The sequence below is a fragment of the Pinus tabuliformis genome, chromosome 7 (genome assembly GCF_031772625.1).
Source record: "Pinus tabuliformis cultivar Carrire ecotype Pingquan chromosome 7, CPIR1, whole genome shotgun sequence".
NCBI classification, from domain to species: Eukaryota; Viridiplantae; Streptophyta; class Pinopsida; order Pinales; family Pinaceae; genus Pinus; species Pinus tabuliformis.
The window spans coordinates 1120349123-1120362892 of record NC_142293.1 but is presented as its reverse complement, the minus strand read 5'-3'; the positions used below and the strand labels follow the sequence as shown (position 1 = coordinate 1120362892).

General features: G+C 40.3%; 1 protein-coding gene across 1 annotated transcript in view; it reads left to right on the top strand.

Annotated features, from left to right (window-relative positions):
• LOC149251454 (uncharacterized) overlaps positions 1–4771 on the top strand; it is a 37518-nt gene extending 32747 nt beyond the window's left edge. Inside the window, exons 2-3 of the mRNA XM_089453892.1 lie at positions 3688–3791; positions 4186–4771. Coding sequence (XP_089310018.1) covers positions 3688–3791; positions 4186–4688 — 607 coding nt within the window. The 3' untranslated portion in view covers positions 4689–4771. The remainder of the gene's footprint in view (positions 1–3687; positions 3792–4185) is intronic.
• Positions 4772–13770: the final 8999 nt, after the last annotated feature.

Here is a 13770-nt window from a genome sequence, read left to right as displayed (position 1 = left end):
GATTACATAGGTTCTCAGTTTAACTATATCATTGCAGAAGCTTTTGTTTTGACTGCCTCATTATAGGGTTTCTCAGACTACTTGTCTTGTTGCCTCTCAGACTGCCTATCTTGCTGCCTCGTTATAGGGCTTTCTTGGACTACCTGTCTTGGATTTCATGGATTGACTGTCTCATTAAAAAATACGTGGATTGACTACAGTGCTTCTTGGATTAGTGGCATTGTCTTACCTCGAAACTGTTGCCTTACACCTCACATCTGAGCAATGTTATTCAATACTCCTTTTGCTTATGCATCAACAACTGTTTTGGGTAGTTTCATTACCACAGTTGGACTCATACTAATGACAATATACCTAGGACAAAATGGAACAGTTTGATAAAAGCACTGTGACAAGGACTAAGCCTAAAAATAGAAAATATCAGATAGTTGCAGTGGATTGAGAATGAGACAGCACCTTGGATAGAAGCAGATAGTGGCTTGGATAGTAGCATGCAGTGGGTTGATTTCTGTGACATAGTTGGACTATAAACTAAGACTGGAACAGTTTCAAGGGTGAAGTCTATGGTGGAGTTGTTTGAATTTAGCCTCAAAGTACAGCGAATTGAAAGATGATGGTGCAAGCCAAGGACAACACAATGAAGTAAATTAATTGAACAGTGAAGAAATTGTCAAGGACATTCAAGTAAGTACTATTATTTTTCTTTACCAAAGAAGATAGAAGGATTGGTGTCGTTGGGGTTGGTGCCCCTAAACACAAGGTTAGTGCCTTGGAAAATATAGGGTTGAAGACCTATAGGTTGGAGCCTCATCAGAGTCCAAGTTGGTGCTTGGAAACAGGTTGGTGCCTATAAAATTGCATGGTTGGTGCCCTCAAATTATTATTGTACTCAATTACTTGAAAAGAGGATTTGAGTCCTCCCTTGTTCTAAATAAAGCTATTATTATTCATTTCTTTCTAATTATATTTGTGAAGAATCTAATTGGTAAAAAGAATAATTGGAATGGAATACTGATTCACCCCCCCCAAGTATTTCCAACATTTATCTATTATCCCCTTTCCTTATGAAGAGATTTCATTCTTCAGTGAATGATACCCAGATGGAAAATACACTCTTCTTAGTGTGACTCTTGGTGAAAACAAAACGCTTGCATTTTTAACTAGTACCGCCTACTCGAATCGGTTCTTCTATGTTCAGTTAACCCTTGACAACTCAGTCAAGTAGAGTAAGGTGAGGGGGGAAACCTTAACAAGTATGTCATAGGTATATATAACATACTTCTTTGAAGGGATAAACTCTTCCGCTCCCAATAAGTCGGGATCCCTCTTCCACCTCACGAAAATAAATAAGTGCCTATGCATGGTTCTCTAAAAACTTAAAAATGAAAATGAAAACATAAAATAAGGCAAAAGAAGAGAAAGGATTCATGCACAAAGAGGTGAATCAAGAAAATCCATTGGGATATTTTCTAGGCTCGCTTGCAGCAAAGCGATGCTTGTGTTCCTAAAATGATTCCACCGGGGCACTGTCTAGGCCTACTGGCAACAGAGAAACACTAGAGATGAAACTAAAACTCTAACAGTTTATATTACTTGTGCATCAATATAACCCCCATCCCCAATAAGAAAAACTCAGTTGAATTAGCTCGGTACATGTGTTGTCCCATCAAGAGAATGGCAGGGACCATATCTTTAACTCAAGTTAGTGAGGAAGCCATGACGATCAAATAATCGAACAATACTTCCAGAGGAGTTATACACTGTTTACACGAGACAAGGTCCATATAGAAAGCTATAGTTCTACCAGTGCGTTGCAAATGTTGTAGTGGCTACAACCACCCTCCAAGATTTTTCCTTCGCTTCGTTTTGGAGCCTCCCTCCTAAAATATTAGTAACTTGTCTTACACTGGTTAGGTACTTGTGTTTTCATTTGATTTTATATTTCACTTTGTAGCTTGCGTTCTCCTACTTTATTTTCTCTCTAACCACAAGCTTACCCCCCATGACTTGGTTGATCTGGTTCTCACCCTGCCTTGGCAAATTGTGCAGTTCTAGGGGGCAGCCAACCCTACTCTCAGGAATTGCACAAAGCAACCCATGAGTGAGCTTCAACTCCAGAACTGCATAGACCCAGCTGACATATTGGCTTTAGTCAGAAAATTTCCCATATCATGATAGGTAGCTAGAGCCTCTCAGCGTAGGAATTATGCAGAAGCATTCTTTCAGTTGTTTCTTGATGCATGTGCTAGAAAGTTTCCTGGTTCCTGTTGGACACCTAATCCTAAGTGGGTTAGTGTGGAAGTCGAATGGAAAAAAGGAGTCCAAGAGACCTTGGGATCTGAAACCCAAGAGTCACATATTGTACTATAAATGTATATCTGATGTTAATAAAAAATGAACTCACTGATTTATCTTTTCTATTCTATGTTTTCCATGTGTGTTTAACATGGTATCAGAGCAGGTGAATTCTGGCCCTGCTCATATTTGAGCCATTTGTTTTGTGGCCTCTATGTGCATATCAGTTATGACATTTCTGTTCACTGTCCATAACACTCCATTAATTCACTGACAGTCAGAAATTTGATGCTTTCACTCTGTCGATTCCTTAGATTATCTCTCTGTTGTGCCTAATCGAAATTCATGCACATATATGTGTTTTTTTGCCAAGACTGTGCGTTTTGTCTAGACTGCGCACTCTGACATATGCGTTTTTAAGTAAATGTTGAACATTTGCCTGACACCTCTGCCTGAACGTTTCACTGGCGCCTCTGCCTGAACGTTTGCCATAATGCCTCTGTCCTACGTGTCATTGGGTCTCTGCGTATCAGTTAAGAGTCATTGATTGTTCTGCGGCCTGTTCTCGCTCTCCTCCCTCTCCGTCTGTCATCTACCACTTGCGGAGTAGCAGTAGGTGAAACCAATTCTATGGCTGCAAATGGATTAGGCGTTTCACTAAAAGAGGATTTGGTTCGATCAACCTTCACGATTTTCCTGATTGCCATGACCTTCGAGATCTTACGTTACTGCAACCATGCCTGAATTGTTCAGATATTCACCGCCGACGAGGTAATTTGCATGCAAAAACTCTATCATACCTGCAATTTAGGGTAACAGTCTTCACTGCTATGGTTAGTCATCAGCACTCATTTTATGTGCATTTTATTCTACCGTTGAATCGTTTCCTGCACGCGATATCATCTGGTTATGAAGATTAAATTTACCCCGGGGCCCTCTGTATTAAATGCCCTTTAAAGCTCAGTATTCTCTTGAATAAAATTGCGATGGGAAGCTATTCAACATTATTACAGTTAATTTTTTATAATCCCTACCAGTGTCTTGTCTGGATTACTTGTGTGGTGCACCCATCCGCTATTTAGGCTGCGGACACTGGTGTTGTGTGCCGTCAGAATAGCATTGCGGTACTATTTCTCATCTCTATGCTTTGCAGTTTTGTCAGTTTGGTGGAGGGAGTACATAACATTGCAGAGTCTCAGAAGAAATAAGCTCGCAATTGCTCAAGTTTTGGTCAAATCAAAGCCAATTGTAGAGGAAGTCTATGATATTGCAGAGCCTGCGAAAGAAAAAAAAAAACTTGTAACTGCTCAAGCGCCGATTGATCTAGTGATTCCGGTTCAGATGCAGCAAATTGGCTGGGTGTAGAAAGTCTTCTGGGCATATGTATATCAGATGGTATCGATATACGTGTGGAGTGGCAATCGCACGGTTTGATGCATATATCTGCGCAAAACCTGCATTCTTCAGTGTTTTCCGCGTGAAAACTCGGATTCTAGGTACATTTTCATTATATTAACCTGCATTCTTCAATTGATTTGGCGTGAAAACTTGGATTCTAGAGTCGAGAATTTCCTACAAATATCCTTGTGCTTGTGTTTAAGGTGATATCTCGTTCCCTTTCATTACCATCTCTCCGAACTGTAGGGGACAGAGTTGAGGCATATTTTTGGAGTACATGAGATAGAACAAATCTATCAGGCGTTTTAGTAGATTATCGTTCTCATTCTTACTTCCGCCATTTGCCCAAAGATGATAAGGATTCCAGAGACAGTGAGAGGTTCATTCACTTTTTGAATTAGCTCCTGCGCAGGCCGATTTCTTCTGCCTTAACGGCTTTAATGCTCTCTGAGTGATAACGCCTTGCATACCCATCGAATACCAATGCTTTAGCACTGTTCTGCTCTGCCTCTGTCGTTCTGTACACCGACTGGGTTAAGGCCACAACCTTTAAGCTCGGTGATATCCTCGTGTTCAAATTCGCTACAAATGTGCACAAGGTTTATCGAGTGAGCAAGGCGGATTACGACAAGTGCGTGACGACTAGTCCCCTGGAAAAATACGAGACAGGCCCGGCCTCCATTACTCTCAACACCACCGGCCACCATTACTACATCTGTGCAGTTTCCGGCCACTGTGCCGCCGGCCAGAAGGTGAGCATCAAGGTCTCCACTGCAGCTGCTCCCGGCAGTTCGCCATCGCCGGCTCCTGTGTCTTCTCCGGCTACATCCACTTCGTCTCCGGCTCCCGGATCGAGCACGTCTGCTGCCACACCATCCAGTTCAGGAAGTGCCCCAGGTACGAGCCCCAGCAAGTCCGGTGCTTCTCACAGTGTCTCATCAGATGCAGCCATCTTCATGGCTATCCTTTCTGGATTTGCCACGCTCTTTCTCTGAGCAATGGCTGTCATAATTATTATTAAAGTAGTGAGTTGTGGCTACTGAAACTCTTAAATTATTATGCGCGCTGTTTGGAGACATCTGTTATACGGTATTATTTTTGTACGTATTGCTATATTTTTATTTGGGTGTTCAGCCTTATTACAGAATCCTGGGTTATAAAGAATTCTTCAGAATATAAGCCGAGACAGGGGCTTCAATATACCATGGTTGAGTGTTGCAACAAGCCGTTGGCTCAGGACTTGCCTCTGGAGACGACTTGCCTCTGCGTTAAACATTTTTGCTGATAGTGTGATGCCTTTGTGTTAAATATTTTTTGAAGACTCTGTTTATAATTATGGTAGCGTTTTACAATAGGCCGAGAACCATTCATTCTTGATAGGGCAAGAGCCATTCATTCTTGCAGGCCGAAAGCATTTTCTTATTTGAATCCAAGGGCATATATTATGTAGGAGTTCCGGATGCCTGGAAGACCGAATTCTTCATCATTTTAGGAGGCTGAGATTCATTGGGGATCATTTGTACCACTGCTAAAAGTTCAAGGGCGCATTGAGTAAGGACAAGTCCAGGCCTTTCATTGATTAAAATAATGTTAAATTGAATACTAAAACATGGGCACATTGTTTCATTGAATTTTGGTCATATATGAATGATGTTGATGAGCATTTGAATGATTTGAGTCATTGGGTTTAAGAAGTTATGAATTTGCCTGTTGATGAGTAGATATTGGAATTGAGATAATTCCATATATGATGGCTTTTAATGAAAGTATGAAATCAATGGTGAATGATTTTGAATCACATGAAAGATAAGCTTCCGCATGCAATGGTACAGTTGTGAAATTGTCAGCTATTGAGGTTTTTGATTTGGGTAAAAAGCTGAGATGCATGTTACTAGTCCGTTTTAAAGAACCTGGATTCTCAGAACTTGTTGCTGACGCTGATTTGAAAGTGAAGGAGTACTTGAAGGATCCAAACAAGTTTGCAGTTGCTGCTGCCCCAGTGTGGCTTTGTATTTAGATTTCATTATAGTGCATTGATTCCTTGATTCCACTGCTGCATAAAGATTCTGGTGAACTGATTGTAATCTTTTATATTGCACACTGATCATTTGCTGACATTTATAAAGGATATTGCTGTGTACTGTGAGTAGTAGTTGTTGTGATCAGTTTTTTAAGGTGTAAATCAGACATTGAAGAAAAATGGCCAGAACCAGTGAAGTATTACAGTTCCTTAAAACTCTGATATTATCTACCGTTGATGACACATTACAAATCAGCAAAGGATCTCTCTCAGAAATTCAGACATGTCTACAAAATGCACAGGAAAAGATCGATTTTTTGCAGCTTGAATCACAGCTATAGCAAGAAGAGCTACATCAAAATAGACACCATTCTGAACCTGTTTTTGTTCAGAACATTGAGACAACCACCCATCAGCAGCATGTTAATAATGGTACAGTTCATTCAAATAAAGCAGCAGTTGTATATGTAGATGCAGAAACTCAGTCTGCACTTCCCAAGCCCATCATCAGACCTTGGGAACAACTTGTCCACAACAAGCACAGAACTGGTCTTGGATATGACAAGGACTTGTCCTTTCATATTCCAGACTACGCCAAGCCCATTCAATTTCAGAGTGCTGGATTTATTCATGACAGTTCACCTGCTTCTCATGAGAGTTCAGCTTCAGCTGTTCCAGATTCTGCCCCTCTTCTACAACAACAACAACAACAACAACAACAGATTGTGAAATGCCAACACTGTGATCGAGTTGGCCATCTGAAAGATCACTGTTTTGATCTTCATCCATGTAAGCACTGTCATAAAACGAGTCATTCTTCACACAGATGCTTCAGAAACAAAAATCCTACAAGAACAAAGATTCATCTTGGATGGATCGCTTCTTGGCAATGGGCATCAACAGCCAAGAAGATATTCCAAACACATGTCAGAACTTGTTCCAGAATATTGAACAGTCTTGCAGTTGAATTTTCTCCATCTTCTCACCTTGTATCTAACAGGGGGGGAAATGATGGTCATCTACAAGCTTCAAAGTCACATCAAGCGAGCCTGAGCCACAACCTACCACACCAGTTTCAGAGTTGTAGCCAGAGACAAAGATGCCTGAACATGCCTTCAGTTGGAAATCTGGGACACTTCCTCTAGCAGAAGACTCCAGCTTCTTGCCAGTTTTGGAAGAGTTCCAGGAATCGCAGAGTTGTTGGTCATCCTTAAACCATCACAGATTAAGAACACTTCCTCTAGCAGAAGACTCCAGCTTCTTACCAGTTTTGGAAGAGTTCCAGGAATTGCATTAAGCATTCCAGAGTTGTTGGTCATCCTTAAACCATCACAGATTAAGAACACTTCCTCTAGCAGAAGACTCCAGCTTCTTTCCAGTTTTGGAAGAGTTCCGAGAACTGCACTAAGCGTTCCAGTGTTGGTGGTCATCCTTAAACCACCGCCCTTTTTTTACCAACATTTCATAGAGCACATTCAGCCTAGTGCTGCCATGCATTTTTGCACATTTTGTATTACAGCTCTCTTCTTGGACTCATACATAACCCTTTGGATTAAGGGGGGGAATGTTGGACACCTAATCCTAAGTGGGTTAGTGTGGAAGTCGAATCGACAAAAGGAGTCCAAGAGACCTTGGGATCTGAAACCCAAGAGTCACATATTGTACTATAAATGTATATCTGATGTTAATAAAAAATGAACTCACTGATTTATCTTTTCTATTCTATGTTTTCCATGTGTGTTTAACAGTTCCCTCCAAAATTGCCTAATTTCTCCATGCATGCATGTAAGCCTTTCCCAAAAAATAAAAAAAGCAAAAATAAAACAGAATACCTAAAAAAAGGGATCTATTTTTAGCAGTAGGAGTTACACTTGAGCTAATCTTATAAATTGTAGCCACTTGTCATTTTTTCCTAGATTTTTGGCATGCATGTCATAAACCCTAAATCAATAAAATGTATTTAATAGATGCCACTAGAGCTCATTTTCACATTCGAGCTTGGAGCTCTAGCATTCCTAAACAATGTAGGAACCTTCAGCATGATCGACACAAATTTTGTAGGTAAGTTTTTTTTTCATATCTTTGGCTACTTTTTCTATCGCTTTTGTTTCCATGTTTTATTGAACAACCACTAGAGTTTTAGTTTCTTCTAACTTGTAGAAGTGTTATTTCAAGTTTGTCATTGGATTTATTGAGCATTACATGCATGACCCCGGTTTTGCACTAACAATGGCTATTACAGCGAATCTCCCCACCAACATCGTTGTTAATTCATTTGATTGATTTCTGCACTTGCATTGATTGCATGCATGACCATTCACTTAGATCTGCACTATCCTTTACTCATGAATTCATATATACTCATTTTCAAGTTTCTCTTGGACAAATTTGGGCTAACTTAGCTCAAGTCTAGCTTCTCCCGGCATGCACTGCAGATTTCTGGAACTCAAGGCTCTGCCTTGGCTCTAGGAATTGTGTAAAGGCTGTCAGTGACTGGTTCCAGTTGCGCTCTGTGTAGTTCTAAGAGACAGTCCCTAGTCTTGCCCACTGAGATTATGCAATACGCAGTCCCAATTAGCATCAATCCAAACGAAACTACGCATTACGCAATTCCAGTCTACAGAAAGCCATACTGGACTGCGCTTTATGGATTTCAAGTCATCAGTACCTCTCACTGGAAGTTAGGACTGCGCAATGCATAGATACGACCCTAGATATTGAGAGAAGCAATAGGGATTACCAGTGCACCAACAAGCACGAGGTGCGGGTCCAAGCCCGAGGCAAATTAGCAAGCTAACAGTCCCTCACCTTTGAGAGTCACAACTACGAAATATTTCCTAACATTTGCCCATTTTGTTACATGATCGATCCTTGAAGTGCTTTATGTTTTTAAGGTGAAATTTGGTTTCCATGAGTGTCTGCTTTGTCTCTAGGTACATCGGTAGTAGCACCACCTTTTCATCAATACAGACATCATGGTTTCCAAGAGAGATGGATCAAAAGATACTGTAGAGAGCAGCACTAGAGATGTGGTTAAACAGGTGCCAATGAACTTACCTATCAATGCAGACACATAGTTGTTCATAGAGAAGGACATGAAGATTACATGGTAGGAAATAAAGGACATATTTGCAAGTAGTTTCAAGGAATATCTAGAATATCAATAGGTCTATGTCAACATCTACAAGTTAGGCTTATATAGAGTTGCATGCAAGTACCCTGCCTTCCCGTGCATGAACATCATTCACTGGATTGTCTCACATACCAATCTCGAGACGATGAAACTGAGCAATACTAGTGGAACACAGCTTGCCACCTTTAGGACAAAAAACTACCATCAAATATATCACTTGCTGCAGCTGGTGAACTACATGGATGCACTGTTCTTCACTCCCAATAGAAATGTGAACACTAGAGACATCATGAAGTGTTGGGTAAAAGAGCCATCAAAGTTCAGAGAGACACCCAACCAAGTCTATAAGACAATGTCACTCAAGAAGGCTTACCAAATCTTGGTCATCTTTGCATGTTACTTTTATGGCCAAGAGAGCATGGAGACCTTCCCGCAGAGTTGGGTGGTTATGTTGGAGTAGTTGGAAAATGAAGGAAGGCCATTCAATCAGTCTGACGTGTTGGCTCTTTAGTTGAAAGTGAATTTTTATAATGCCTAGAGTCCACCTAAGAATGAGAAAGCAATATTATTTATGTTAGTGTACCTGGTTGATGCAATCTGTGATAAGCAAAAATTCCCTGGCATGGGTTGGACATGGACACCATCAGAGGATGTTTTGAACATCTATTGCAAGTTTCTCTCTAAGTGTAGCTACCAAGGAGACATCGGGAGGTTGTCTGACCACTTCATCACCCCGCTCTACAGGAATATATTCAAACTAGATCCACCTTGCATGTCCCGAGAAGTGATGCAAGCATTGCTTAACATTGCATAGTGGTATGCCTCACCTAGTGGAACCTTCATCGGGATGTTTGGCATAGAGAAGCCTTTGCATGAGCTACCGAGGTTTTCCACAGACAATCTGGTCATGCAAGAGGTTTCACACCACATCTCCACAGGGTTATCATCGAGACTACACAAGGGGAAGAAGGCACCATTGCCTACTCTTCCTTTGTGGATTGGGTTGTACGAGATCCATACCTTAAGGGATGTGGATGTTGAGGCCGAGGGCTTGAATAATTTTGGGTTTGACACCAAGAGTTTCAATACATATGACCCCCACTACATATGCAAGAACCGTTATGCGAAGGTGTATTACCCATGGATCCACGGGGCATGTCATTGGCTAGACGAAGATCCTTGGAGGTATTGCTACCACTCCTCTAGGCTTAATGAACTGGTAAATATGGTTGTTAAATGAAAATAAGCACTAGATGAAGTAGCACCATAGGAAGCAACAACAACAACAGCAATGAGCAACAAACCAACACAAGACAAAGGCAAGAGGAAGATTGTCGAGGGTATAGAGGCTGAGCAAAGATACAAGTTCATAGAAGATCCTCTCATTAAGAGAGTATTTTTGGATATAGAGGAAAAGAGGAGACAACATGAAAGGAGAGTAGAAAGGAGGAAGAGAGACAAGTAAAGGTTGAAAGATGCAGAGAGGAGTTTACAGGAAACAAAAAAGAAGATTAAACTAGAGAAAGAGCTCAAGAGGAGAGAGAGGGAAGAAAATAAGAAACTGGAATAGGAGGAAAAGAAAGGTGCAATAATAGAGAAAATTGCACCCATACAGGTTCATACAATAGATTAGCCAACAGATGAAGAAGAGGGTGAGCAGGTGCAAGTTCGTGAATTTTCTTAATAGGTTGAGTAGATCATTGAGGCAACGAACATGGAGATGGAAGAGGAGCCACAGGACCAAGACACCGATCTCATTCCAAGATAATCTGAGGTCGCACCATAGTATACGCCACCTCCAAAATGAGAACCAGTGCCGAGCGAGAAAGGAGAGGTTGTTCTCCTTAATGATGATCCGGAGATGGATGTGTACTATCTGTCATTCGACAAGTTACAACATAGGATTGTACAAGCATGTAGAAAGCAGCTCCCGGATGATCACACATCACATGTGCACATTGAAGAAAGGGTGATTATATCAGATTCTAGAAAACATCCAGCTGCCATGGCTGAGGCTTCTCAAGCTTACGTAGAAGCCATGAGTTCAATGGTCAAGTTCTTGATAGCAGAGAATGATCGGATGGCGAAGGACTTGCAAGAGGCTAGGAAGAGAATAGAGCAGTCTGCAGGATCCACTATGGAAGAAATGAAGAAAGCAATACTTTCAGAGATATCAACTTTGGAGACAACCATGAGGATGTTGTATAGAATATTTGTCACTGTGCACAAAGCAGTTTTCCATCTATACGATTTTTAGCAGTAGTGCACAAAGACAACCCAAAATCTCAAAGACATCCACGCTAACATTGCACATGTACAAGAATGGAAAATGAGGTACAAAGGGGCCTCGCTTTACTTGCATAAGATGACAAAGCTGTAGGTAGAGTTAGACAAAGCACGAATTGATATGTTGATCTGGAACTATGATCAATTCCCTCTGCTCATCACAAGCATTGAGGCTTCCTATGCATGGTTGTATAGGAGTCTAGATGTCATAGTGAGGAAACATAGGATCCCTTCCATCAGAACCCTCACTCAAGCCTTTAGGAAGAACCAAGTCATTCTTCGAGACAGTGTTGCGCATGTGTAAGGATGAGATGGATAGAGGTTTCAGAACCATATACCCAGAAGCCATGGAAGCGAGAGTCCATTTTGGTAAAGACATCACCAAATAGTATGGGGACATGATAGCACAATACCAAGCTTAGTATCAATTCGTCACCAAATATCACCATGAGGAGGTTACCAAGTTGGTATTTCCCCAATATCCCAAGTGATTTTGTTTGTCTTATTTGGCTGACTCAAGCCTATTTTATCCCACATTGGTATATGTGGAAATTTTATTATTGTAAATATTTAGTAAGTGAAATTCCAAGTGTCACTAGTGGAATGTGAACAATCACTATGTAATGTGAAGATTCATGAGGATAGTCCAAGAGTCAAAGGGGAATGTCAAGGGTCACCCCACCCTTCGCTATATATAGAACTTCAAAACTCACAGCACAAGCTTTTAGGAGCCAAGCTTATGGCTAGGCATTGCTTAAAGAAGGCTTGGGGAGTATTGTGACAAGCCTTGGCTTCTCCACAATGTAGAGTGAGTACATCTCTTTAGAGGAGCAGGCGGTGTTGAATGTAATGTTCCACTATTGGGGCTAGTGGTTGTCAATGGTGTATGTATGGATGGAACTTTCACTTAATATATACATAACTGAGCCAAAATGTTTTCATGCATATGTTATTATTGTAGTTTGAATATTTTGGTTACTTTAGCAACATATGTTATTTAACTTACACATTTTTGTATGAACTATTTTGTATGTGACTTTATGAATCTTGTTGGAGACATGTTGTTGTATTAACCTGTCACTTTGGATTGTGGACTATTCTTCTTCCAACATGTGATGTCATTGATCTCGTGTGTTTCTTTCAGGCTACGTACTATTACATGCTTCTAAGGTACACACTTTCTCTTCCCCTCTATGTGTTAGAACCCCCCATGCATCTCATTTCTCATTGCAAGGTCACACACTTGCTTCTAACAAAGTTATCATACTTACCTCTATGCGCTACCATAGTCAAGGTGCTATTGTACTACCCACTGTTAGGACTCATACTCCAAATGGTCTGAGGTCTAGTTGGGACTTCTTACTAAGGAGATCCCCTAACATGTTGGTGGTTCCAACATCATCAACATAACCATTATGACCCTTAACCCATAAAGTATCTAACTCTTAACTACTATAACCATCAAATAACCAATAACCCATATAACTCCTAACACTAATCCATATGATTGCAACACTTTTATATATTAACCATTATGGCCATTATCCTATAACCACATCACCTTTAACCTTTCATACATGTTCCCCCACCATTATCATGTAGTCCCTAATCTTGTAACCCTTAAATCATAGAATTCATATCCCTTAAACCCTAACTAGTAATATCTATAACCCTTAATCATTATTATTCCTCTTATCATTATCACTCCTAACCATAATACAACTAACATAGTCTTATCACCACTATAAAAATAAAGATTTCATTTCACATTATAATTATAAAAATAAAATAAAAATTATAATTTTTATTTAAATTTCAAATATTAATATTTCATATATAATAGGTATGCGGCCATTGTGTGGAACGTTCAAGCAGGCATTATATGGAGCATTTTAGAAGTAAATCGAAAAGGTATTCTATCAAAAACTAAGTGGAGCATGTGAAAAAGCACCAATGGAAAACTAAGTGGAACACGACAGAATTGAGTAGGCAGGTGTTCTGTAGGTGGTGGCACAAAGGCAAGGTGTTCATATCTTTGACAACAAAGAGATAGTAGCAAGCACTAATTCCCCTTCTTTCACCATAATCCATGTTATTTTCTTTCTTTTTCCATAGATCATGTTGTTTCCCCTTTATTTCGCCATAATTCCACATAACCTCTTGACCTCAACTACCATTGTGCCTTGGACTTCCTTGGGTACCTGTTAAACCCTTCCTATGGTTGGACACCCTCTTGAACTGATCTAGGTGGCTCTAGACACATGTATAAGTCCCAGAGGACTCAGAAAGGATCGAAATTCAAATTGGTCAGATTGCTCGCAAACTAGCACTAGATCGAAGTGCTTGTTTCCCTGATTCCAACGGTGTAAATGACACTCAAATCCAATCTCTTATGAGGGAGAAAGAGTCAGTCAAAGTTTTGGTCAAAGCTGGGCAATGGGCTAGGCTTAATTGTCCTACAAATTGACCAAGTCCCAAACATGGAATCTGGCTCCCAAGTAGCGAGCGAATTTATTGGATACTTCATTTGTCTAATATCCATTATACTAGACAAATTCAAAAATGGTTATTATATCTATATATATATATATATATATATATGTATGTATGTATGTATGTATGTATGTATGTATGTATG